The sequence below is a fragment of the Halichoeres trimaculatus genome, unplaced genomic scaffold, assembly GCF_033239565.1.
Source record: "Halichoeres trimaculatus isolate MK-OKI-2021-1 unplaced genomic scaffold, fHalTri1.1 fHalTri1_scaffold_13, whole genome shotgun sequence".
NCBI lineage: Eukaryota > Metazoa > Chordata > Actinopteri > Labriformes > Labridae > Halichoeres > Halichoeres trimaculatus.
This window is the reverse complement of record NW_027437191.1, coordinates 24183003-24206009: the sequence shown is the minus strand read 5'-3', so window position 1 is coordinate 24206009 and position 23007 is coordinate 24183003. Positions and strand designations below refer to the sequence as shown.

Below are 23007 nucleotides of genomic sequence, written 5' to 3'. Positions count from 1 at the left end.
TCATCTTAAGTCATTTTTATTTTGTGTCAACTTGTTTCTGTCTCTACATATTAGCTGGATTATGAGCAAGAAAAAATATGGTGAGCAGGTGATTATAAGGACAGAACTTCTTCAGGGTGAGCTAAGATCTCTCCACTCCATGTCTGGGCCCAGCTCACCCTGTCAGGACTCATTAATTTGCGTAACAAACTGTTCATTATACATTATTGCTTACATTAGCTCAACAAATGGTTGGATTAGGTGGTTGTAAATTCACAGTGCTTACCAAAACACCAGTTTTTAAGAAGCTAACAAGACTAGGCGCTAAAATAGCAGAGGTGAAGCCAAACTGTTAGCAAATGAGCCAACATCAAAATATCTTGACCAAGCTAAGCAACAATTTAGAAAGATAAGCAAACACGGTAATGTAGCGTTTCAGAGAAACACAAAACCAAGAGGATATAAGCTAATATAGCACTAATGTAATTGTTACCTTATGCAATTAGCAGCTTATAGGATATTAGTGTGGATAAGTTTCCGCTAACATAATAAAACATGAGCTAAAAGCCTCATTTGGACAGAGTACATTAAATTTTAACAAACAAAGTAAGTAAACATGGCTTCCCTTCCTATCAGGGCTGATTCAAAGGCATAAGAGCTCTATGCTAACATAGCATTACCAGAAGGCTGCTAGCTCTGGCTGCAACCATTAAACTAGACAAATGAAAAATGGTAAAGCTAAGCTACTAGTAGAGGTGTAAACTAAAACCTTTTTTTTTCTTCACTGAAGTGAAATATTTTGCATCTAACAGCAAGCTCTGGTTTAGCCCTGATCCTGTTCTCTTTGAAACTATTTAACAGCGAAAGTGTCCCATGTTTATCTCTCATCTGTTTCCTTTGTCTGACACTTCAGATTATTTCTTTTCCTCCTCTCCTGTTTCTTCTCTCCATCAGACAGGAACTTCCTGTTTCAACAACAACCGAGTCTTAACCTGCCTCATTAAAAACATCATTTAAAACATTTATAGACTTTAAAACCAGATTAACAAAACAGAAAAAAAACAAGACTGAACACTGTAGCAGCAACGACTGTTTTTTGTTCGCATTTTATTTTTCCACACTAACATTGCACAAACATTTTATGTGTATATCTGTACACGTTAGTCTTTTTGGTAAAAAAAAATAAATAAGTAAATCAAAAAATTAAAAAATTTTAAAAAAAGTTATAGACTCAAATACAGAGGTGGTTCAAAATAAAGAATCTGATCATTAAAAGTAGTTTAACTTCCGATCACACATGACTGCGCTTCAAATGTTTATGTTGCAGCCAACAGGTGAGCAGCTCGCTGATCGGAGTCTCAGCAGCCAATCAGCTCCCAAAGACAGCAATGAGAGCCAATCAGCTTCCAGCTCTGCGCTCAGCTGCTCTTTAACAATCAGGGAGAGTGTGAGGGAGCTCAGTGAGGTGTGACACCTGTTTGGAAGTATCTGTGAGGGTTAGCTTCATCATTGTCTGTTTCTCCCTACTGAGGCTTCCTCGTATGAAGCTCCTGTTCTCCTCCGTCCCTCAGCAGAAATGAGAGCTTGCAGCCCGGTGCTGTCAGCGGGCAGGAGGAGGAGGAGCAGCGGGGCTCTGAGTTCCTCTCTGCGGGGCTTCTCCCGGATTAAGAGCCCGGCGGTGGCAGCAGCAGTGGAGGAGGAGGAGGAGTTGGTTCCTCAGGTCCCGGTGCTCCTGCTTCAGGACATGAACCTGTGTTACCGGTTGCTGCGGAGACTCGTGCCCGGACTACCTCCCGGACGCGCCGCCAGTAGGGTGGAGATCCTGCAGCACGTCATCGACTACATCCTGGAGCTGCAGACCGAGCTGGACGCGACCTGCCCGACTGCAGAGAGACCGGAGCTGCCGGGGGGAGAGAGGCTCAAAGACCGGAGACAGCGGCACACACAGCGGGCACAAAGCGAGCAGATCCCCGGCAGACACACTCCTACCTTCCAGGTGAGAGAGGTTTTTTTTTTTTTTTTTTTTCACAACAATAAGAGAAACTAAGAATAAAAAGATATCAGAATCAGAATTTTTGTGGATGTTTTTTTTTTGACGTTTTTATACAAGTAGGCTATGGAAAAAACTATTAGTAGCCTAAACATTTTATAGAAGTTCTTATCGTTTCTTAATTTTTTACAGTCAAATAAGAAGCAGTGTCAAATGATGGATAAAATCTGTGTAATTGTGTCATATTACAAAAAAGTCACAAAATCTGACTCAGTTTTATATTCCATTTTTGCAAGACTTAAAAATGTTTATTCTATCCTAAATTTACCATCCTTAATACAAAATCATGAATCATGATCAGAAAATTTTCCATACATCACAGGATTCCTTTGAACTCCCCTTTTCAAAGGGGCTCTGAGGACTTTCTAAGTTTCTTTTTCTAAGTTTAAGTGATCTTGAAAAAGTCTCGATATGCCTGATTGACATGTCTCAGAGCTCCAGGTTGTCAGTAGAGCTAAATGTAGCCGGCTCCTAAACTACAGAACAAACTGACTGAGTTTGCTTGTTGTCATGTTTGAAACCCTAGCTACGTAACTGTTGATATACCTTACCTTGTCGTAATAAACTTGGTAAAAAGTCATCTTGATAAAAGGAAATTTATTTTGATCTAATCTCCATTCCTGTGCAAAACAAACACACGCCTTGTTAAGAATCACGTCTCCTCAACAGTAAGTGCGAGACTCCGGTCCAATGGGGTCCAATTTAAACAGATCATTGCACATTAAATGTTTACCTGCATCTTTTCAAGGAAGATTTGACCTTTGACCTCTCTTGTCTTTGTTGTCTTTCATCACAGACTCTGACTCCAAGGACAGACTCACTTTGCTAAACTGATCCAGAGAGGTAAGACACCAGTTAAAAACCTGATTCCAAGCGCGCTACTTACATCTTCAAGTCCCCAAAACAGAAGTTCATCTATTGCCCACTAGTGGGCTGAGTCTGAAAGTGAGCCAATCCCCATAGAGCCTCATGTTAAAATGTCAAACTTTGTTTGTTTGTCAGTTTGTTCCTGTCAACAGATCTCTCCTACTTTTTTCTGTTGCAGATGTTTGGAATGTGGGTGAATGAGCATACACAGAGTTTACCTGCTGGAAGACTTTTTAAATTTTACCCCTGAAGGACTTTTAAAAATGACTTTTTCTTCTCACTGTGATGGAGTCTAACTGCATTTTTTTTTTTTTTTTTTATAAGCAAAGAGAAACTTCAGACTCTTTCAACATTTTACTGCATCTAAAATTGGAGGATGATCTGGATTTGAATCAGGATCTTCACTGAACATAGGGATAAAAGATCTTTATTGTGGATGTTTTTTTGTTTTGTTTTTAATACTGAGTCACATTCAGACAGTTCGGCTTACAAGTGTTTCAAAAAAATAACTGAACTTTAAGATTTTTGTTCTTTGAGGTTTGACAGGAAACGATAATAAGTTTGTCTCTTCAAAGTAAAAGTTTGAGTAAATATTTGGATAAAGGTTGAGAGGGGGAAAAAGAAATAAATGTTTTTATTGCACAGTGAGTGACATAAGTAAAATTAAAAGAAAATCCCTTCCATTAAAATGTTTTATTTGGCCACAAGTGTAAACATGTTGTCTTATTTGAAAAGGTTGCAGAAAGTTTAAATATTTGCTGTGAAATTGTTTTGAAATCACATTTACTGAGATGAATAATTCTGACTTTTAATTTATTATTTTAACACTCATCCTCAGATAGTCTGTAAACACCAGTACAAAAAGCTAGTGGACTGTTTTCTAAGACCAGGACTTTCATTGTTCAAGTGCTGAGTCTGTGTTTTACAAAAAGTTACATATTGTTAACTTTTGTATGGCTGAAATTTTTTTAAATTTAGTTGAAAGACTGAAATGTGCTCATTCTTTATTTTGAAACAATTTCTAAACTAATTTTTCCAGAAGCACTGAAAGGAACTGAGTCTTTTATTTCTGTATGTTAAGCTCCTGTATGAAGTTCATTACTTTTTTTCTCCCAAGATCTGGACTTATTTTTGTCTTGGTTTGCCTGGTTAAGATAACGTTCTGTTAGAAAAAGACAAATGTCGCCTCCTGGTGGTGAAGCTTTGTCATACATCTCAAAGAAATTCCAGAAAACAGGAACTAAAGACAAACTGATTCAATAAAAGCCAAAGATCATCAACATTTAACATCCAGTCTTTATTCATTTTAGTTTTTTAAACCCACTGAATTATTTTCCTTTAACATTCAAAGAGTTCAGGAGCACTGAGGTTTATACACTAAAACATTAACATGCAGATTTACAGACGACACAACACAACATCAGATCTGATACTGAGAGTAACACGGTTGTTTTATTATTCAAGTATTTAAACAAAAAACGTATTCTTCCTTTAGTTTTATTTTTTATATTAAGTCAACAGTCTAAATTTTATTCTCTCAAATCTTCAGTTTTTAACTTATGGGTTAGAATTTAAATTTTCATGTTTAAATCAACTTTTCAAAAATGTTTAAGAATTGAAATTTTGATTTTGGTGAAAACTTTGTGGTTTCATAGTTAAACCTTCAAAATAAAAGTCTTTACTTCTCAGCATCAGCTCTGATTGGACTATATGACACTTTACCACAATCACAGGTTTGTTCGTTCGGCTCTTCGTTCACCAATAAAATTACTTCATGTGTCTACAAACACGCACAGTACACTGATACAAGTTAATACTGATAAAAAGCAGCGTTTTCACACACTCAACAGGTTTTTAGATTTCACATTTTAATTTTTCGAAGTTGCTCTGAACGTTTGACCAACGAGTTGTTTCTTTCTTTTGATTTACTAAAATGTTTTTACAAAACTGCATTTAGGGCAAATTTGAGGTTACAGTTTTGTGATTTCTTTTTGTTTGTCTTTGTCAATCTCAGAAATCTGCATTTAAAATCCATTTTAAGCATTTTCAAACAATGTTTTTCAGCTGCTTTCTTATTAACTTTTTTTTTTTTTACCATTAACAGCATTTTTTCAGCTTCTAGGGGATTTGATGTTGAGTTACTAATGGTCAAAAAATCAGAGTTGAGTGTGTGAGAATCAGCAGCAGCACATCACAGCCTCCAGAACAACAAATTTCAAGATTAAACTGTTTTTATCGCGTTAAAATTAAATATAGTGACAGTTAAAAGTTTTTAGTCAAGATATTTTCAATAAATTACTTGGTGTTCCTTTAAGTTAATAAATAATAAATGTTTTGATACTTTATTTTGTCTGCAGTTACATAAATCTACACTGCATCTGTACTGTATAATGTTTGTATTGTTTAATTTCTTAAGATTCAAGTTTTTTAGCAGTTTCCTTCTTGTAGTGTTGCAAAAGATGCTTCACTGTTTTGTCACTTGAAGTGCATTTTAGAGATAAATTAGTTGTGTAAATGATGTGCTAATATAAAACCATATTACTTATTTTAAATTGTATCTCGCACTGTGCATTAAACAATACAATTACATAGATCAGAGGTATCGCTTATAGAGCAGCCACCAGAGGGCAGCGCGATCTCCAAGAATTCTTCATATACAATTTCTTACCCCACTTTTTCCCTTTTAACGAATAATCTTTCAGCAATGTTTTCATTAAACTAATTTTAAAACTCCTGTAAATTCTTCACATTCTGATCAGATTTCTGTCAGAGCAGAGATGGAAAGTTGTTAGCATCAGCAGGAACTAATAAAGTGAATAGAGTGTTTTCAAGTGTTGACTCCTGGAGGCGACAAATCACATCACAACAACAACCATGACGACGACATGCAGCATCGTCAAGTTAGAATAACATTCCTACATGAGTATTTTTCTACAGACTACCTCTGTTAGCATGCAGCAAACTGAACACTGATTAACTGACGATCACAGCACGGGAAAAACTACGAGTCCACCTGCAGCTGCTCGCCACCTCTCACCTGTAAATGTCACCGTTAGCAACAATTCAGTGAGGTCTTTGAATTTTAGCCAAACTTGTTAAAAAAGTTGTTAAACTTTTAAAGATTCTTTAAACTCTGAGGTTGAAGACGGCTCCAGGTGGACCCTCAGTGCTCTCCTGATTGTTGAGGTCAAGATGAGGTCACAGGATGCTCTCCCGCTCCTCGCCAAAGGTGACGGTGTCAGAGGACACGGTGCAGATCTCTGGCGGGTCTCCAGGTTTCAGGCCCCTCTTCAGGTGCACCACTCGGACGTTCTCGTTGTTGGGCCCAGGCCGGGTCCCGGTGGAGGTTGAGGTGGTGCTGGAGGTGGTGGTGCTCCCAGAGTTTGGGGAGATGATGGCATCACTGGAGGAGGAGGAGGATGTGGGGTTGCAGGAGGAGGAGGTGGAGCCCTCTGCAGGTGGGCGGGGGCGGTTTCCCTGCTGGGCGTTGGTGTTGTTGTTGAGCGTGACATTGCTGGGTGTGCGGTTCAGGTTGAAGGACTTGGAGGAGGTCCAACTCTCCTCGGGGCTGCTGGCGAGCAGGCTGCACTGGTCCTCGGAGCAGATGGACATGCGAGCAACGGTTGGATCCTGCAGGCCGCTGAGGCTGCTGGGAAGTCCTCGCTTCCTGGCCAGGCTCTCCTCATCCAGCTCAATCAGGTTGGCTCTCTCCAGCTGGGACAGATCCGCCTCCTCGTCCTGCAGCGAGTGGTTTGGCGAGCTCTCATTAGAGCGGACCCCTGAGTCAGACGAATCCTTCTTGTCCAACATGGCGTCCGACAGGTAATCCTTCCCTTTAAGTGCCAGAGAGCCCCCAGGAAGTTTGGGGTCGACTGGCTTCTTCCCATCTTTGAGCAATGGCGCATTATCTGACTCCTCTGACTCTTCGTCATCACTGGTTAGCTTCTGGTAGCGCAGCCCGCCCGCTGCCTTCAGCTTCAGGTCTGCTGCACCCTGAAACAGACCGCCCCTCTCCGCTGAGGTCTTACGGGTCAGCAGAGACTTAGAGGACCCATGATCTCCCTTCTCATCCTCCTCAGTGATTGGATCCAGAGCGTCCCCGTTGGAGGCGAAGTCGGTGTTGTCAGCTGGCGGTTTGCTGTTGCTCCTCTTGTTGAAAGACTTGCGTGAATCCTGCTCACCGTTATCTTTGTTCTTGTCCTCTGATGATGATGTCATGAACTGTCCGGGCTGCGGTTGGACGGGGCGCTCTCCATTTCCTCCGCCCATCTCCAGCTGAGCCATCTGTGCAATGTACTCCTGGTAGGCGTTGCGGTACTCGGCCTGCTGCTTGTCGGTTAGCTTGCCAATGTCATTGGACGACTCCTGAGAGTTCAGACTCGTCATGCTGGCGGTTCTATGAGGGCCCCCCTGTGGACACACAGAGAACAGCAGCAGAGGTTTTACTGACTGATGAATTAAGAACAGGTCAAATCAGTTGACAGATTTAATACATGCTGCTCAAGAGTACGTTAAAATCTGTATTTTGCATGAACATCATGAGGAGTTTTTGGTGTATACTTTGTTATAATTCCAACTTGAAAATCAAAATTAACATAAGCAATGATGGAGGACTAGGATCTAGGTTGAAAAAAAATGATTTTCAGAAAAGACAATAAAAGTGAGATGTTATGACAGTTAAGTCCTTACGCTACCAGAAAAAAATCGTAATCCACCAGAGAGAAGTTGTATTGTTACAAGGTCAAAATCATTAAGTTACGAGAAAAAAGTTTTAATGTTGAGAGAATAAAAAGTGAGAATATTTCCAAGTTAAAACTCTAGTTCTGTGACACAGTCATACACTTATGATTCACTGGTTATATTCTAAAATATAGTTTTTTTTCTTTTTTAAAGCTGGAAGCTAAAATGTGCAACATGGTGAGAAAGGATTTGTACTATTACTAGAAAAATAGTGGTTGTGCTTTGAGATCAAAGCCTAAAAGAAAATAGTTGTCGTGCTTCAAGATTTAAGTGGTGCTTATGACAAAAAAGTTGGAGTGCTTTAGGATCAAAGTCATTATGTTACAAAGAAAAGGTTTTGTTACGATGAAAAAAAAGTCATCATCCGTGCTACAAAATTAAGGTAAAAAAGTAAAAGAAACATTATTAAAAAAGGGGGGGCTTACAAGTCTGGAGTCATAATTTTATGAGAATAAAGTTTTAAAATTCATAAAGCTGCAAGAAAAGTTTGTAATGCTGATTGAAAAAAAATACTGTGCTTAAGACTAATGCTGTCATGGAGATGTGCTTTAAGATAAAAATTGCAATGTTGCAAAAAAGAAAGGTAATTATTATACTAAAATAGTGTTGTAATATTACGAAAAAAGTTGTTATGTGATAAGACGAGACTTTTCAGTTTTGTTATACACTCAACACAAAAACATTACTCATGGTGCATTCCCACTTTTTTTCTTCTTACATTATGAATTTTCTCTTAAATCTTTGTTGCTTTTTTTATTTTGTACCTTACCTTTATGAAATTAAGCAGCTGTCATCTTCTTTTTGCAAAATGCAATTTACCTTGACAAAACTGAAGAATACCCTAAATACAAAATAAAAACCCTCTTTGGAATCAGTTGATATGTTAAACCTCTGGGTTTATTGTTTGTTTACCATCCACTGCATGTTTCCGTGTCGTGCCGTTTCGTCCAGTCCCACGTTGCTCAGCTCCTCAAAGCTCAGGTTGAAGCTGTACATTGGCGAGGCATCAGGGTTGGCGGCGCCGGCGTGAGGTGGGGCCATGGCTCGCCTTCCTGTCTCAGTGTGACCACCCACCACGCTGCCTTGCTCACTGGCAGTTTCCTCCTGCAGCACCTGGCTCTCGATGAGACGCATGTCCATAACCTGATGAGACAAGAAATAAAATACACACCTGAGATTGCTAGAAATAGGTGTCTGGAGAGTTAGGAGAGGTTTGGATTCAATATTTCAGATTTTCTGCTGCTATCAGATCATTTTTTTATTTGATGATATTTTAGGTGTTTTTTTTTCCTTCTGTAGTTTGATAGTAGCATGCTCATGCTGATATATATCCATAGTATGGTGGGTGTTTCATAGACTGACCGTAGCTCTGAAGAGCTGCCAGTCTCCAAAGTTCATGCTCATCTCTTTCTTCAGCTCGTCGATGTTACACTGAGACAAAACTCGTCCATTCACATTCGCCTGGAAACAAGAATAAAAGCACGTTACTCTATTTGTTTCCTGTCTCACGAAGATGCACGTTAACCATTGTGCAGTCACCAACCTTCCTGATGGTGGCGCTGTACTGTGCCATCATGCTCTGGTCGATTCCATCTATCAGCCGCACACGCTCGCAGACGGCCTCTGTCGTCATGGAGCTGAGGAGGATGGAGGGAGTGTTCGACACCACAGAGGCTGAACCCTGAAAACAGAAGTCACAGGTTTGATTCCCAATCCAAAACACATTTATATTTTAATTTCTCAAGTTTTTAGACTCTAACTTTTTAAGAGTCAATCAAACATAAACTCAGTGAGGACACACAGAAACGTCAGGCAGAATCAAACTGACTGATCAGATCATAAAAATGTTAGTGATAATTCAATGAAAAAATATTCTGTGGCTTTAACATTCAAAAAGTTAAATTTTTCAATTTAGGAAAACTGATTAGTACTCTTTGTTTTTTTTTACAGTGCATAGGAGGGAACATTGTGAAACACCTGTGTGATGTGAGGGGAGGGACGACAGGTGAGGAGGTGGAGGAGGAAGAGGGGAGTTCAGAAGAAAAGAGGGTTTATTTTCGAGTTGGAAAACAGGTCAAAAATCAAACCAAAAGCTCAAAAACAAAGAAGCCAACAGGAGTCCGCTCTACTCTACTTAAGCTACAGGCTAGTCTGGGCAGGCAAAGTGCATGCTGGGATGTGTAGTTTGTCGAGCACTTCATGAGGAAGGAGCAAAGACACAGGGAAGGAGGTGATGTTAGAGAGAGTTCAATACCTGCTTCTTTTTTAAAGATGAAACCTTATACTGCAGACAGACAGACAGACAGACAGACAGACAGACAGGTAAACAGACAGACAGGTAGACAAGTAGACAGGTGAGGAATGATACACAGCTGGAGAGAAACATCTGGAAAACACAGGTGACTGACGGGCAAGAGAAAGGAGAAGGCGATGTTTCTTCCTGTTTCAACTTCAGAGCAACAGGAGGAAGAATTTTAGTTTTATAGGTTAAAAAGCTGCTTCAGAAGATCCAAAAACCACAGAAGAAGAAGACAGGAGAAGGAGTGTGATCTCACCTTATCGACAGAAGGAAAGAACAGGAAGCATAAGAAGCTAAAGGCAGGTTTTGCTCTGATTGTTATTTGAGAGGAAAAAACGTGGTGCTGAGGATGAAAAATTACAGAACCTCATTTGTGCCAAGGAAAAGCAAAAGCAAATGGCTAAAACAGAAATACTTAAGATGTGTAATAATGACACAAGTGAGGTTTGATTGAGACTCCAAGAGATTTCTTTCTTGATAAATGATTTTGATTGCAGTATACATAGAAAATCACTACACTTTTCAATCAAAAAAGAGCATCTGATCAAAATTGTTCTTAACATTAACCAAGAAACTGAGTGTTGGACTAATGATCCCATAATCAGACTTTAGGTTGCTCTGAAAGGCTTGTTAAAAAGTTACTTTGGATTTCAGTGAGATTATCATGAGATTTGCTCTAATCATGATGTCACCAGTTGCTGAATCTCCTTAAAAGGTCAACTTCCTCTTTTGAGAAACCGAAAAACGCAACCTCGAGGGAGAGTTCCGGAATGCTTAAAGCTGCTTTGCTGTAATATTACGAGAATTAAGTTCCTGTGTAATGAGAATGAGGTTGTTACATAAGGCGAAGAAAGTCATAAAGTTATGAGGATAAAATCCTTATGTTAAAAAAATAAGTCGTAATTTTGTGTTAGTAGAATAAAGTCTTTATACAAGAGTAAGGCCCTAATGTTATGACAATATAGTTGTCTTTTACATGAATAAAGTCGTAGTGTGAGCAAAAGAGAGTCTTAATGTGGAGAGACGTTGTCATTTTAGGCGAAAACAATTGTAAAATTAAAGCTGCAAGCAGCGATGAGCAGGCCCAATCAGAGCATGCCCAGCCGCCACGCTTGCCAATCAGAGCATGTCCTAGCCGCCACATGTGCAGCAAAATGTAGCTCAGCTAAAAGCCATAGGTGTAGGCATAATTGTTATGCCCAAAAAGTTTCAGCCCCATGGGCTGCAGTTTTGCGCCCCTGGGTGGCGCTATGGAGCACTAATGTTCGGGCTAGCAGTGATAGAAATGGTCTGAGCCTGTGGAACTGAACCTGTGTGTGCATTTTGGTCTTGATCCTACAATGTACAAGACAGCCATTAAGGTTTTCATGAAGCGGCCATCATGGTAAACTTTAACAGTCATTAGTGGCCACGCCCATTGACGTAGCAAAAATCCATTTGTAACTTGTCATAGTTAATGTGTGTAGTATACAGGCCAAATGTTTACATCCAAATAGTGAACTTCCTGTTTGGAATTCACTATGGTCACAATAGACGTTTTTGTAGGACTAGGCATGCTTGTTATGCCCAAAAAATTTCAGGCCTGTAGCTCAAAGTAGTCGGAGGAGCAGAAATTTTGAGCCCCTTGGTGGCGCTATGGAGCATTAATGTTTGCACAACCAGTGATAGAAATGCACTCAGGCTGTGACAGTGAAATTGTGTGTGCATTTTGGTCCTGGTCCAACATTGCACAAGAGAGCCATTAAGATTTTCTTGAATGGGAAAAATGGTCAACTTTGGCGGTCATTTGCAGCCACACCCAACAAAATTATAACAATCCTATTATGATTCTTAATCTTTAATGTGTCGTGTATATATATGCCAAGTTTTGAGTTGATCTGAGAAAAAACCTAGGACTGGTTCTTTTAAATATGTACCCTATGAATGCAAGTTTTCCCAATTTCAGAAAAAAGGTCATAATGTTAAAAGAATTAAGTTGTCATGTTAGGAATAGAGTTGTAATGTTACCACAATAAACTTCTAATTCTAGGTGACTTAAGTTAAAATGTTATAAGAATTAAGGCTAACTGCTCCAAGAATAAAGTTGTAAACTTACAGTCAAAATTTGGGGAGATTAATATCATGATTTTACCAGAATGAAGTCAGAATTTTACATGAATTAGGTTGATTTGTTAGAGAAGTAGAGGCATAATGCTGATAATTAATTTAAAATGTTAGGAAATTTCAGTTGTTACATGCAATCTTGAGTCTTAGAGATGATTCACACAGACCAAAAGTTGAAAACAATGAAAAGAAATCAAACTGAGTGAGATTAAATCATTGGTCAGTGTTTCCATGAGTCAATGGTTATGAACCCTCCATGAGCTCAGGTTTAGGTGGGGTGTACTCACTGGTGCAGCAGCGTCCCGGCTGAAGGAATTTTTGCGTGGTGGGCGTGGATGGAGGTGTGATGTGTAGGTGGCCACAAGGGGGCGTGGCAGCTGGTAAAGGTGATGGGTAAAATATGGCTGAAGGGGCGAAGGGGGAGAAAATCAAAATAATGTTCATGGAGATGAATTAAGTCAAACAATGAGGAGGAGGCAACTTAAAAACAGTCTGATCGGACAGTGAATCCTTGCTGGAGGAATTAATCTTCGCTAACAGGCAGAAAAAGAGACTCTAAATAATAAACAACAATAGTTTTTAACATCTTAAAAAAAATCTTTGCTATTCTAGGACAAGTCTCTCTTCTAAGAGCGTTAAAATCAAGACTATTATATTGTTTAACGTTAGATTTTATCTAAGACAAGATGAAACTTTTGGGACTGAAAGTCCCAAAAACTGCAGTTCCTCTGATGACCACTGGAGGCAGACTCCTTAAGCGAGTCAAACCCCATAGAGCTTCATGTTTTATATCAAACTTTACATCAGAAGTTTAATTTATGACCTCTGATTGGCTGTTTGACTAACAGCTGAGATTCACTGTAAACACAGACCGACAGCACAAAAACACAAATAAAAGGTGAAACTGGACCAGGTGAGGTGTTGTGTGATGGCATCACAGGTTTACTTACTGCTCAAACACCCAGAAGAGCCCATGAGAAGCTGTTCCGAACTCAAATTGAACTTCAGATTTAAAAACACTTGAAAGCTTAACATCCAGACTCTGACATCACCATCCTGTGGGCGGGGCCTGTACTCACTCTGTTGTAGAAGGGGTGCTGTGGTCCAGCCATTCCGCTGTAGTAGCTGCTGTGAGGCTGTGGGGAAACCACGCCACCTGGTGGCTGGTTGAAGGGTCCGGTGAAGGAGGCAGAAGGAGAGCAGGTCGATGACACCTGAGAGTACATGGAGGTGGGGCGGGGCTGAGGCTCCTGCAGGGGGAGGGGTGGGTAGGAAACTCCGCCCATGTTCATCTGCTCGCGGGCAGCTCGGACATCTGGTTTGGTGAAGTATAAGAATCCATGTAAGTATTTGTCATGATACTCTCTGCAGTATTCATAGCAGCTGTGATACTTATAGTTACCTGCTATGATCTCCCTCAGTTTGGGGTCCAGGTTGACGGTGCAGGGCAGGAACGTGCGGATGTCTCTGGCGTTGAGGACGGGCGTTCTGGACGACAGGAAAACCTCAAAACTACGAATGTCTCCATCAATCTCCAAGAGTGGCTCCACGTCTTTGGTGGTTGGGATGTTTTTGGACACCCTGAGAGAGACGACAGAAACCTTTAACACCCTGATCTGTCTGTTTCAGAACATCTAAGAGCTCTGCAAACGGTATGATGTGTTTTAAACCCTGTGTATGAACTCTGACCTCTCATAGATGGACTTGAGCGTGGCCTGATCTGGTACTCCATCGGTCTCTTCCAGGTACAGGATGAGCCAGGATGTCCTGTAGGGCCACTGCTCCGTCATGTTGATCCAAGACGCCAGGCGGTCCCAGTTAAAGCTGATCTGATTGGCTCGCAGCAGACGACCTGATCGCACAAAGGAAAGTGGAGTTTTTAAAACATTTTTTAAACACAGATGTAAAAAAATTTCACCATCAGTGTTCAGTCTGAAGATTTCTCCAAATCCATGACAGATTTTTTCATCACAGAGGCTCTGTTGAGTTAAAAGGGGCTCAGTCAGGCTCCAGAAAAAGATCCTCTGTTTATTTTTATAAAAACAGTTCTCTATTTTTTGTTGTTTTGAGATCTTTGCACCTTCAAGTGACAATACAACATTTTAGCCTACTGTGTATCTGTGATCTTGATGATTAGTGAATCTGTGTTCCATGTGTCAGGTCTGTTTCTGAGTTGGAATGAGCTTCTAACCCAGAGTTTACTCAGGTTTTATCAAACTGTATCTTTTCAAACTTTTATAATTTATCTTCCTGGACTTCAACAACATTTTACTGGTACATGTTGTGTTTATCTTTTTTGTCTTCTTTGTTCCTGTTTCTTACTGAACCTCTGACCTGTGACAGACACGATGTTGAGCAGCCTCCTCATGGTCTGTGGGCTGATGTCACTGAACCAATCCTCTGTCACCATCAGCTTTGTCAGGTCAAACGACATCTGACGCGTCACAGAACGCTGCACCTGACGACGCCGGTACGTGTCCTGAAAGTACAAGCCACATGATCAAAAGACTGAAACGGGCTGCAGCATGTAACAATTCTCCTTTCTTAAAAAGTGACACTTAAAGAGGGGTCTTTTTACGAGATCCTAACGAGACTTGCTGAAATGATGACATCGTCGCATAAGGATCTCCTAACTGTTTTATGGAGGAACATGCCTCAAACACCAAGGTCTGGCTGTAACTTTGCCTCCTAAAGGCCTCCAGAGAGCTGACCATTCAAAAAGAAGTGGGGTTTGTGGAGCATGTGGCCTTAAAGAGACAGCAGCTAAAACAAAGTGTTTCAGAAAGGGGCTGAAATAAGTTTTCTAAAACACAAGTGAGAAAAAATCAGGGATATTTTTGAGCTGTAAATCATGTAAAGATACAACAGGGGCACGAGAAGGATATAATAAAGACTAAAAAAAACACAATACCCCCTCTTTAACTGATTTCCTGTAGGTGCAAACTCACCCTGCGGTTGAGCGTCGTCTTGCTGCCAAACTTGGTCAGTTCTCCCAAACTGTGCTGAGACAGTTTCCTGTCCAACTCCTCGTGCCAACCTGCGCACGCACACATAGATTAATTTTAACAACTACAGTAGTCGACCCCTGCTGGACATCAGTCAGAAAGTGATAAACCTAGGAAATATATCAAATTAAGTACCGTCTGCATTGGCCGTCTCCCCGTTAGCTGGAGCTGCAGCACACATCTTCCTGGCGCTGGAGAGCCCTCTGCTGTTGAGGAAGACGGGCAGGTGGACGATGTTCCTCATGTAGTCGTGTCCATTTATGTTAGAGTCTCGCAGCACGCTGTTCAGGTTCTGGTTGATGGCTTTAATGATGATGTGAGGGTCGCTGGCAAAGATGGAGATGAAGGGGCCTTTTGAGAACAGCACCCGCACCTGGAGGACAAACACACACCTGAGTGGGCTGAGGACACACACATACAAACACACCTCACAGGAGCATTGTTTTAAAGAACACTCAGGCTGGACTCACCGTGTCCAGCATCTGTAGCACTTTGTCCTGCTCACACGAGTCCAGTCCATCGATAACCACTGCCAGCCTCGTCTGATGCTGCGTGAAGCCATCGATAGTTTTCGCCATCTTCGCCATCAGCTCCACCTCATTCTTCAGCACCTGAGATGACATCATCACACTGATTAATCACACGGCCTGCCTTCAAAATAAAAGCCTCCTAACAGTTCTCATCGCACCTTCATGAAGCCCTCGCTCTTCAGCTTGTGCATCCTGTTGGCGGCGCTGTGGAGCCTCTTCCTCTGAGAGTTCAAAACCGAGTCGGTCACCTGCCACCACGTCCTGACGTTCAGCAACAGAGCCAGGCCCACCACGCTGCCGATGGCAATGAGCACGGCGTTCACCGTGCGGTTGTCCCCGTCCACTTTAAACACAGCGAGCAGCCCCATGCCAGTGAGCAGGCAGGTGAGGACCAGGGCGAAGAGGATGAAGGACGGGATGCAGCACGTCTTCTTCCACTTCTTCTTGCCTGAGAACAGAGAGGAGGAGATCAGAGATGAGTGTGTGTGTTTGGAGTGTGAGTGTGTTTTTATGTGAGCGTGCGTGTTACCTTGTGTTTCCTCCGTCTTAAACACTCTGAACAGACGTGTGGCGAGGAAACCGAACTCTCTCTCGCAGGCATCAGACAGCGTGGCGATCATTTCCGCCATCGATGTCTCTCCTCCAACACTCGAGAGGCGGTTATAGTCGGTGAACAGGAACCTTTAGGAACAAGAGATGACATCATCACTAAGCGTGTGTTTGCCTTTTTGCCCTGCATACGTCCTTTTATAGGCAGGAGTATTACCTGACAGGCAGCGCTCGGGTGCTCTGCTCCGGCAGCTCAGGCGGATTCACAAACATCAACCTCAGCAGCAGCTCGAGGTATCCGATGTGACGCGCCAGACGGGTGCTGATAAGCCATGCCCAGTTCCAGCTTTCACCCTCACGGCGCCCACCAAAGTAAACCACCACTGAGGAAGAGAGAAAAAATAGTTTTAAACACCTCCAGAGAACAGAAACTTCATATAAACAGAGGAAAACTGGACATGGCAACAGGAGATATCAGGGTTGTGATCTCACCAAAGAATAGGTAGAGCAGGGCCAGCAGGCTCAGGGACACAGCCATGGCCAGTTTAGGGTCAACAGTGAATCCGAGGACAACGGCGACAGAGCCACAGAGCAGCAGAGACAGAAAGACGACGAGCCAGGAGAACTGAAACAGCGGCTCGATCTGCTGTCCTGCGAACGTCTTCATCTCATCTGAGGACAAGGATCATTCATTACACAATGTGTTTAGACCTGTGTGTGTGTGTGCGTTCGTGTGTGTGTGTGTGTGTGTGGGACTCACCTTCTAGCTTCTTGAGCAGGAAAGACTTGCCGCTGCCCCACTGAGCATACAGACCCACACAGATCGGCGGCTGCATGGTGGGCTCGCTGAGGATGTCGGCCAGAGCAGAGCTGTACAGGTCATAACCCAACATGTCCCCGTCTGTCTCTGTGGGGGACAGGTGACCTGCAAGACACACAGGTGTGTATTAGTACACCTGCTTTTGTGTAAAAAGAAGCTCTAGAAATAAAGTTGAGTTGAGTGTTTTCATGTTTCTGCAGGATTCAGAGTGAACGTACGTGCTCCAAAGATCTGTGTCAGGATGCTCTTCTGATGGCTGCAGTCGATGTTGTATGGTGTCTCTCCTGCCTTGTTGGGACGGTACAGCAGGCGGCCATCTTTAGGGTTTCTGAGGAGGAGCTCAGCCAGGCGGCGGCTCCTTCCACGGATGGCGATGTGGAGGGGTGTGTCTCCTTTCTGGAACAACAGAAGAAGAAAAGATGAAACAGAAAAACTGATCTCTGTTTATTCGTGCATTTAAACACTTGTAAAATCAAGCTTAAATTTATTTTGAAAGGACAAACTCAGGCCTTATCTTCCTGTCATGTAAACAGTTCTGAGAGGTGTATGTGTCGTCACCTTGTCCACAGCAGACACTTTGGCTCCTTTGTCGAGCAGCAGCTCCACAATCTCAATGTTCCTCATCTTGGTGGCTTTGATCAGCGGTGTCTCTCCGTCCTGAGTGGAAGCAAAGACACGGTGTCATTGCTCTGACATCACATGACCAGAAGCCGTAAGAGAGGAAGGAAGGGGTGTTACCAGTGTCAGGAGAGCTCACCTTGGTGCAGGTCTCTGTGTCAGGGTTACACTGCAGGATGTCTCTGACCATAGTGGCATTTCCTTTCTCCACAGCCCAGTACAGAGCAGTTTTATTCTCCTAAGACACACACACATAGAATTCAAATTAAAACTTTTTTCTTCTTTTTTTCTGGCGTTGTTCAGAATGGCTAGGTGTACAATCTATCCCTTATAGATTCAAAATTAAAGCAAGATACAGTTTTTTATCTACAGTAAATTAACCCTCATTAATCTTAAATTGGCTAATAGTTAGCTTAGCTCCATTCAAAAGCTGTTTAAGAAACTTTAAGGTGAAACTTTAACACCTTGTCCTCTGCTCACCTGTCCTCTGATGTCAATGTCGGCGTATTTATGCAGCAGAGCTCTGACGATCTCCACGTGACCTCCCCTCACTGCTCCGATCAGCACCGTGTCTCCACTCTGTAACACACACACACACATAAAGGCAAGTGTTAACCCGCAACATGCTCAGACTTTTCAATTATTTTTTTGATTTTTGAGTACTTATTTAGTCTCACCCGGTCAGGGATGTTGACGTATGTCCCAGCATCCAGGAGGTCCTGCACGATCTCAGTGTAGCCCTCCTTGGCTGCGATCATGAGCGCCGTGTTTCCATCTTTGTCTGTCATGTTGACATTTGGGTTTCTCTTCAGCAGCTCTTTCACCACCTCCGTGTAGCCGCCACGCACTGCCACGATCAGAGCCGTCATCGAATTCTGCACAGAGATGGGAAGAAACAGGAGACACGGTTCGGATTCAAAAAGAAAAATCTGTGCATGAATCTTGTTTTAGACAAAAAAAAATTAACACTTCTTTGCAGCACTGCATGGCACTGAACTGAAATCATTGTGTTTATGGTGATTATTGCCATTTAAACAGATAGTGATGTCTTACCGCCCCCTCCTGGTCAACATCAGCCCCATTTTCCAGCAGGTGCATCACACAGTCGTAATGTCCCTTCCTGGCAGCCCAGATCAGAGGAGTGGTTCCATACTGTAACACATTACACACAGAAAATAATCAGAACATGTACTTTTCACATATTAACATATTTTATTGCTTTGAAACAATAAAAAAAGTCTTATGTATCTGTTTCACTACTTTGTTTTCATTTGCAGCACTCACTCTCCTCACTGTTTTCTATGCAACTTCACTACCAGTGCTCTGTCTCTTTTGCTTCTGCCAGCTTTTTGTGACTACATCACTTTTTTAATCGTTAACCCTTAAATTATCACAGCGTCTGTCTAATTCTTAAAAACAAGTTATTTAAAAGTATCATTATTGTTTGTAACCCTATTTCATCTTGTGTTTTGTCCTGGATTTGTTCAATATTTCATATTTTAGTGTTGTTTATCCTCACCTTGTCAGAGCAGTTGACCTTGGCTCCGTTCTGCAGCAGAATTTTGACGATGTCTGCGTGTCCTCGTCCAGCAGTCCAGATGATGGGATACACACTGTACTGCTGTACACACACACCAGAGAGATAGTAGGTGTCAGGGTGACAAGATCAAGATGATTTGACTTCTATGGATGTGTCGGTTTGAGGTGTGTTTGTGTGTGTGTGTGTGTGTGTGTGTGTGTGTGTGTGTGAGTGAGTGTGTGTGTGTTTTACCTGTCCTGTAGTGTTGGGATTTGCTCCATGCTCCAGCAGCAGCTCCACAACCTCCACACGTCCTTTGTAAGCTGCCCACATCAGCGCCGTCCAGCCGCCCTTCAAAGCAACAGCTATAGCATCACTCACTGGGTTTAAGCATCACTAACAGGTGTGTGACACCTTTCTAAAGCATAAGATAACTTGTTAAAACTAAAATTCTCTTTAAAGTGATAGAAACCATCTCTGAAAAACACATGTTTATTTTGATTATTTGGATGTCTTTTTATACCACCATGTCATGTGACCTCACCATGTCTCTGTGCTCAATGTAAGCGCTGTTCTCCAGCAGCTCCTTTACCACGTCCAGATGACCCTCTTTAGCTGCACTGATCAGCGCCGACCAGCAGTCCTGAGGGAGAAACAGAGAGAGGCTGTTAAAAGAACCAGAGAGTTGACTCCATCTATCCAGGTAAGAGGGGGAAATCTGACGTTTTTATGATCCAGATGAAAAACTAAGACATTTGATTGGCTCACCACGTCGTCAAGGTTGACATTGGCTCCTCTTCTGATCAGCTCCTGAACAATCTCCAGACTGCCCTGTTCAGCTGCTAACATTAGGGGTGTCTGACCGTTCTGTCAGCAAACAAATAAAGAAATAATAAAAACACTGCACAGGTTACAGCAGGAGGAAAAACTGGATGAAAAAATAAAATAAAATATTTCCCACGTACGTCGCTGCGCCCATCCACCTCCTTGAAGCGATCCAGGTGAGCTTTAAGGGCAGACAGGTTTTCCTCTTCCACATAGCTGAACAGGTTCTGGATGGCCAGAGTGGTCATCTTGATGGATGTGGTGGTGTCCATGATTGCTGCCTGTTTCTACGCCCCCTACTGACAGAAGACAGAATGACAACATCAGTATGGTCACACTTACAGCTTCTTCATGTAATTTTGTCCTTGTATTATTCATCCATTTGATCCAGAGAGAGTTTTTGAAACAAATCTTCACCTGTCCTTGTTTAAACACAAAGCAATGTGCACAGGTGTTTTGCAAACATCAGGTGCTGCAGGTGTGTTTGCCCTCTAAAGGACCATGTTAGCATGTGACTGAGTATGAAAACTGGGTGTTAGATGTCTTTTTACAGTCTGTTAGTTTGGTTAAGCACACAGCTATACAGATTTGTCTGATATTTACATGAAATACTCTGGGGACACCTGTCTCCAGACTGCTAGCAGCTCTTATCTGTTACTCAAAGAAGCCACACCCTCTATCTTATACAACTTTTATCTTTAACATAATGTAAACAAGTGAGTTATATCTAAAATTGATTAAAGCACTGTTTGTACCAGATTGTAAAAATGTTCATTCCAGCTGTAAAGTTGGACATTTTAGCATGAGGCTCTATGGAGATTAACCTACTTTTAATACAACCTCTTGTGGACACCAGTGGAACTGCAGGATGTGGCTGCTTGCAGGGTAACATGTTCCTATCATGAGAACTTAATGCAAAACCGTCCATGACATTTAAATCCTCCAGATTTTCTGATTTAATTTTGATCCTCAGCAGCTTCCTTAGATGTTTGCTCTTTAAACTGACCTCAGATCAGCTCTCAGGCATTTCTCTGAGCTCTGCTGGCGGCTGATATCAACTCAGTGGAGTGATGGAGGAGCTCTCTAACTGGTGTCAGATTTACTGTCACCATAGTAACTACCTGTAGAGGCCACCAGCCAATCAGAAATGACACAGTTCAACAGACAAATGAACACTGCTGCACTGATATCAGCCTATAAATAATTTTTAATGTACCATTATGATTAGTGTTGTGATACTGCTGTAAAGCTTGATTTTACAAACTGAATTATTTATATAATATATTATTGCTGACATGTTGCAACACATTTACTGTAAAAATGTGATAAAATGTATGTGAATTCATGTAACCTATAGATGAAAATTGTTTGAAACTAATAACAAAATCCTGACACCAGTATTTGTAATTATTTGTAATCATCTTCTTGTTTTTCCTGACTGCTAATTGGAGCTAGATGATCACCTTTGATGCATTGTGTGTGAGGGGACAGTAAGGATAAACGAGGGGGAAAACGTTGCATCTTCCACCTATAACAACACATTTTCCCGTTTTATCCCTTATTTTTTGTTGAACTGATTTATAATAGTACATTATCATACTGTTCAACGACATTTCACCCCCCCAAAAAATGATACGTTATGTCTTTAAGCTTAATTTTAACATTATCAACGATGATTGTGTTTATAACATGTATCTGCAGCTCCATAACAAAAAATATAACACCTGTTATTCCACCGGCTGTGACGGTATGTCTGATGTTAAAACGCTGCAGTAACCTGAATAACCTTCATATCATCAACGAGGCGGCACTGATTGCACACATAAGCGAAACTGAACCATCTTAAAACACACATCACTGTTTATTTCAGCTTAAATTAAAAATATTTACATAGCACTGATTTATTTTTCTTTATCGATTCAGCGACGTCACAAATGTCAATCAGAGTCTAGTCGTTGGCATAAAGGATGCTGCTGGTAAAAACGGACAAAAAATACGTTAAATTACCGTCAGAAGAGAATTGATTTCAGTTTAGGCCGTTAAGCCAGGGGTCCAGCCGGGTTTCACTGCCTGTTACTCGGCGTTTTCGTCTGCGTTCTGTCGGCCTGTGTTCGGATGACAACGAGTGTTCATTCTCCATCCGCAACAACAGCAGCCATCTTGATCAGAATAACAACCGAGGAGACACCCAGCCCGTCACTGTGTAAAGCCCGCGAAAACGGGGAAAGAACGTACGTTCACCGCTGCCAAAATAAAAGCATGAGCTTCGGACTTTGATTAACATCGTCCAATTTTCCAACAAAAGCTCTTTCACATGGATTTTTCTATTCCACTTCCACCTCTGCGGTGATAATCCAAAATCTCTTTAAATTTATTTGACTACATTTTTTTGTCTTTTTCACCAACAGAATTAGAGGACTTCAAGTAATATTTTATTTTGTAGAAGTTGTTACGAAAAACCGTCAACTTTATAGGTTGTTTTCAAAAAGGAAAATAGCTTTATTTTAAGAACAATATTAATTGTAATTTACACTAGAGTTGAAAAAGTATAAAAAAGAAAAAAAATATATGTAATTATATAATTTGAAGCTCGAGTTATCAGAAAATATGAAAAGTACACCCCACCAATTTCCCCCCTACCTGAATTAAATAACTTAAAAGTATATAAATAAAATATTTATTATTATTGTTATTATTATTATTATTATTATTATTATTATTATTATTATTATTATTATTATTATTATTATTATTCAAAATAAATAGATAAATAAATCTGTTGAAATCATAATTTAATGAATTTATTTCTAAATAATTTAAAAGGGAGATAACTTAAATAGATGGACATTGTCAACAGCCCAATAATCAGCTTAATCAAGTTGTCCTTGTCTAGATCACCGTATTACTATACCTCAATATGTGATAATAACCATGACTGTTATCTTCAGGGTTACATTACACTTCACTTACATAATATCACAGAACATGGTACAATAATGGGGGTTTAATTTGGTTTTGTGTCTTGTTTTGGTTTACCACTATCTGTGCAATAGTTGCAAAGTCACCTTATCATGTGAGAAAAAGGTAATTAGTTATCAATGGT

At 41.2% G+C, this 23007-nt stretch overlaps 2 protein-coding genes across 6 annotated transcripts; one reads left to right on the top strand and one right to left on the bottom strand.

Annotated features, from left to right (window-relative positions):
• The first annotated feature begins 1420 nt into the window (after nt 1-1420).
• id2b (inhibitor of DNA binding 2b) lies at nt 1421-3895 on the top strand. The gene is made up of 3 exons (XM_074685540.1): nt 1421-1975; nt 2826-2872; nt 3075-3895. Exons 1-2 carry the CDS (start codon nt 1556-1558, stop codon nt 2856-2858), a joined length of 453 nt encoding a protein of 150 aa, XP_074541641.1. The 5' UTR covers nt 1421-1555; the 3' UTR covers nt 2859-2872; nt 3075-3895.
• A 367-nt stretch (nt 3896-4262) lies between these two features.
• On the bottom strand, nt 4263-22092 carry kidins220b (kinase D-interacting substrate 220b). 5 transcript variants are annotated; one of them, XM_074685523.1, is made up of 30 exons: nt 21912-22092; nt 20045-20203; nt 19848-19946; nt 19624-19722; nt 19332-19430; nt 19080-19181; nt 18614-18712; nt 18238-18435; nt 18041-18139; nt 17700-17798; nt 17501-17599; nt 17161-17338; nt 16883-17047; nt 16615-16794; nt 16340-16505; nt 16103-16254; nt 15732-16021; nt 15514-15654; nt 15179-15416; nt 14987-15075; nt 14373-14517; nt 13728-13890; nt 13441-13619; nt 13118-13353; nt 12326-12442; nt 9891-9920; nt 9180-9317; nt 8999-9097; nt 8549-8779; nt 4263-7306 (listed from the first exon to the last, which is right to left on the bottom strand). In XM_074685523.1, exons 2-30 carry the CDS (start codon nt 20174-20176, stop codon nt 6095-6097), a joined length of 5274 nt encoding a protein of 1757 aa, XP_074541624.1. In that variant the 5' UTR covers nt 20177-20203; nt 21912-22092; the 3' UTR covers nt 4263-6094. The 5 variants fall into 5 exon arrangements, with proteins under 5 accessions (XP_074541624.1, XP_074541625.1, XP_074541626.1 ...); XM_074685524.1 differs by having other exon boundaries at nt 20045-20200; XM_074685525.1 differs by lacking the exon at nt 9891-9920.
• Nucleotides 22093-23007: the final 915 nt, after the last annotated feature.

Coding starts and splice junctions, on each gene's coding strand:
- id2b (XM_074685540.1), top strand. CDS start 1,556: ATGAGAGCTTGCAGCCCGGTGCTGTCAGCGGGCAGGAGGAGGAGGAGC. Junction 1,976..2,825: donor GACACACTCCTACCTTCCAG/GTGAGAGAGGTT, acceptor CTTTCATCACAG/ACTCTGACTCCAAGGACAGA.
- kidins220b (XM_074685523.1), bottom strand. CDS start 20,176: ATGGACACCACCACATCCATCAAGATGACCACTCTGGCCATCCAGAAC. Junction 19,723..19,847: donor ATGTCAACCTTGACGACGTG/GTGAGCCAATCA, acceptor TTTCTCCCTCAG/GACTGCTGGTCGGCGCTGAT. Junction 17,600..17,699: donor ACACAGAGACCTGCACCAAG/GTGAGCTCTCCT, acceptor GCTTCCACTCAG/GACGGAGAGACACCGCTGAT.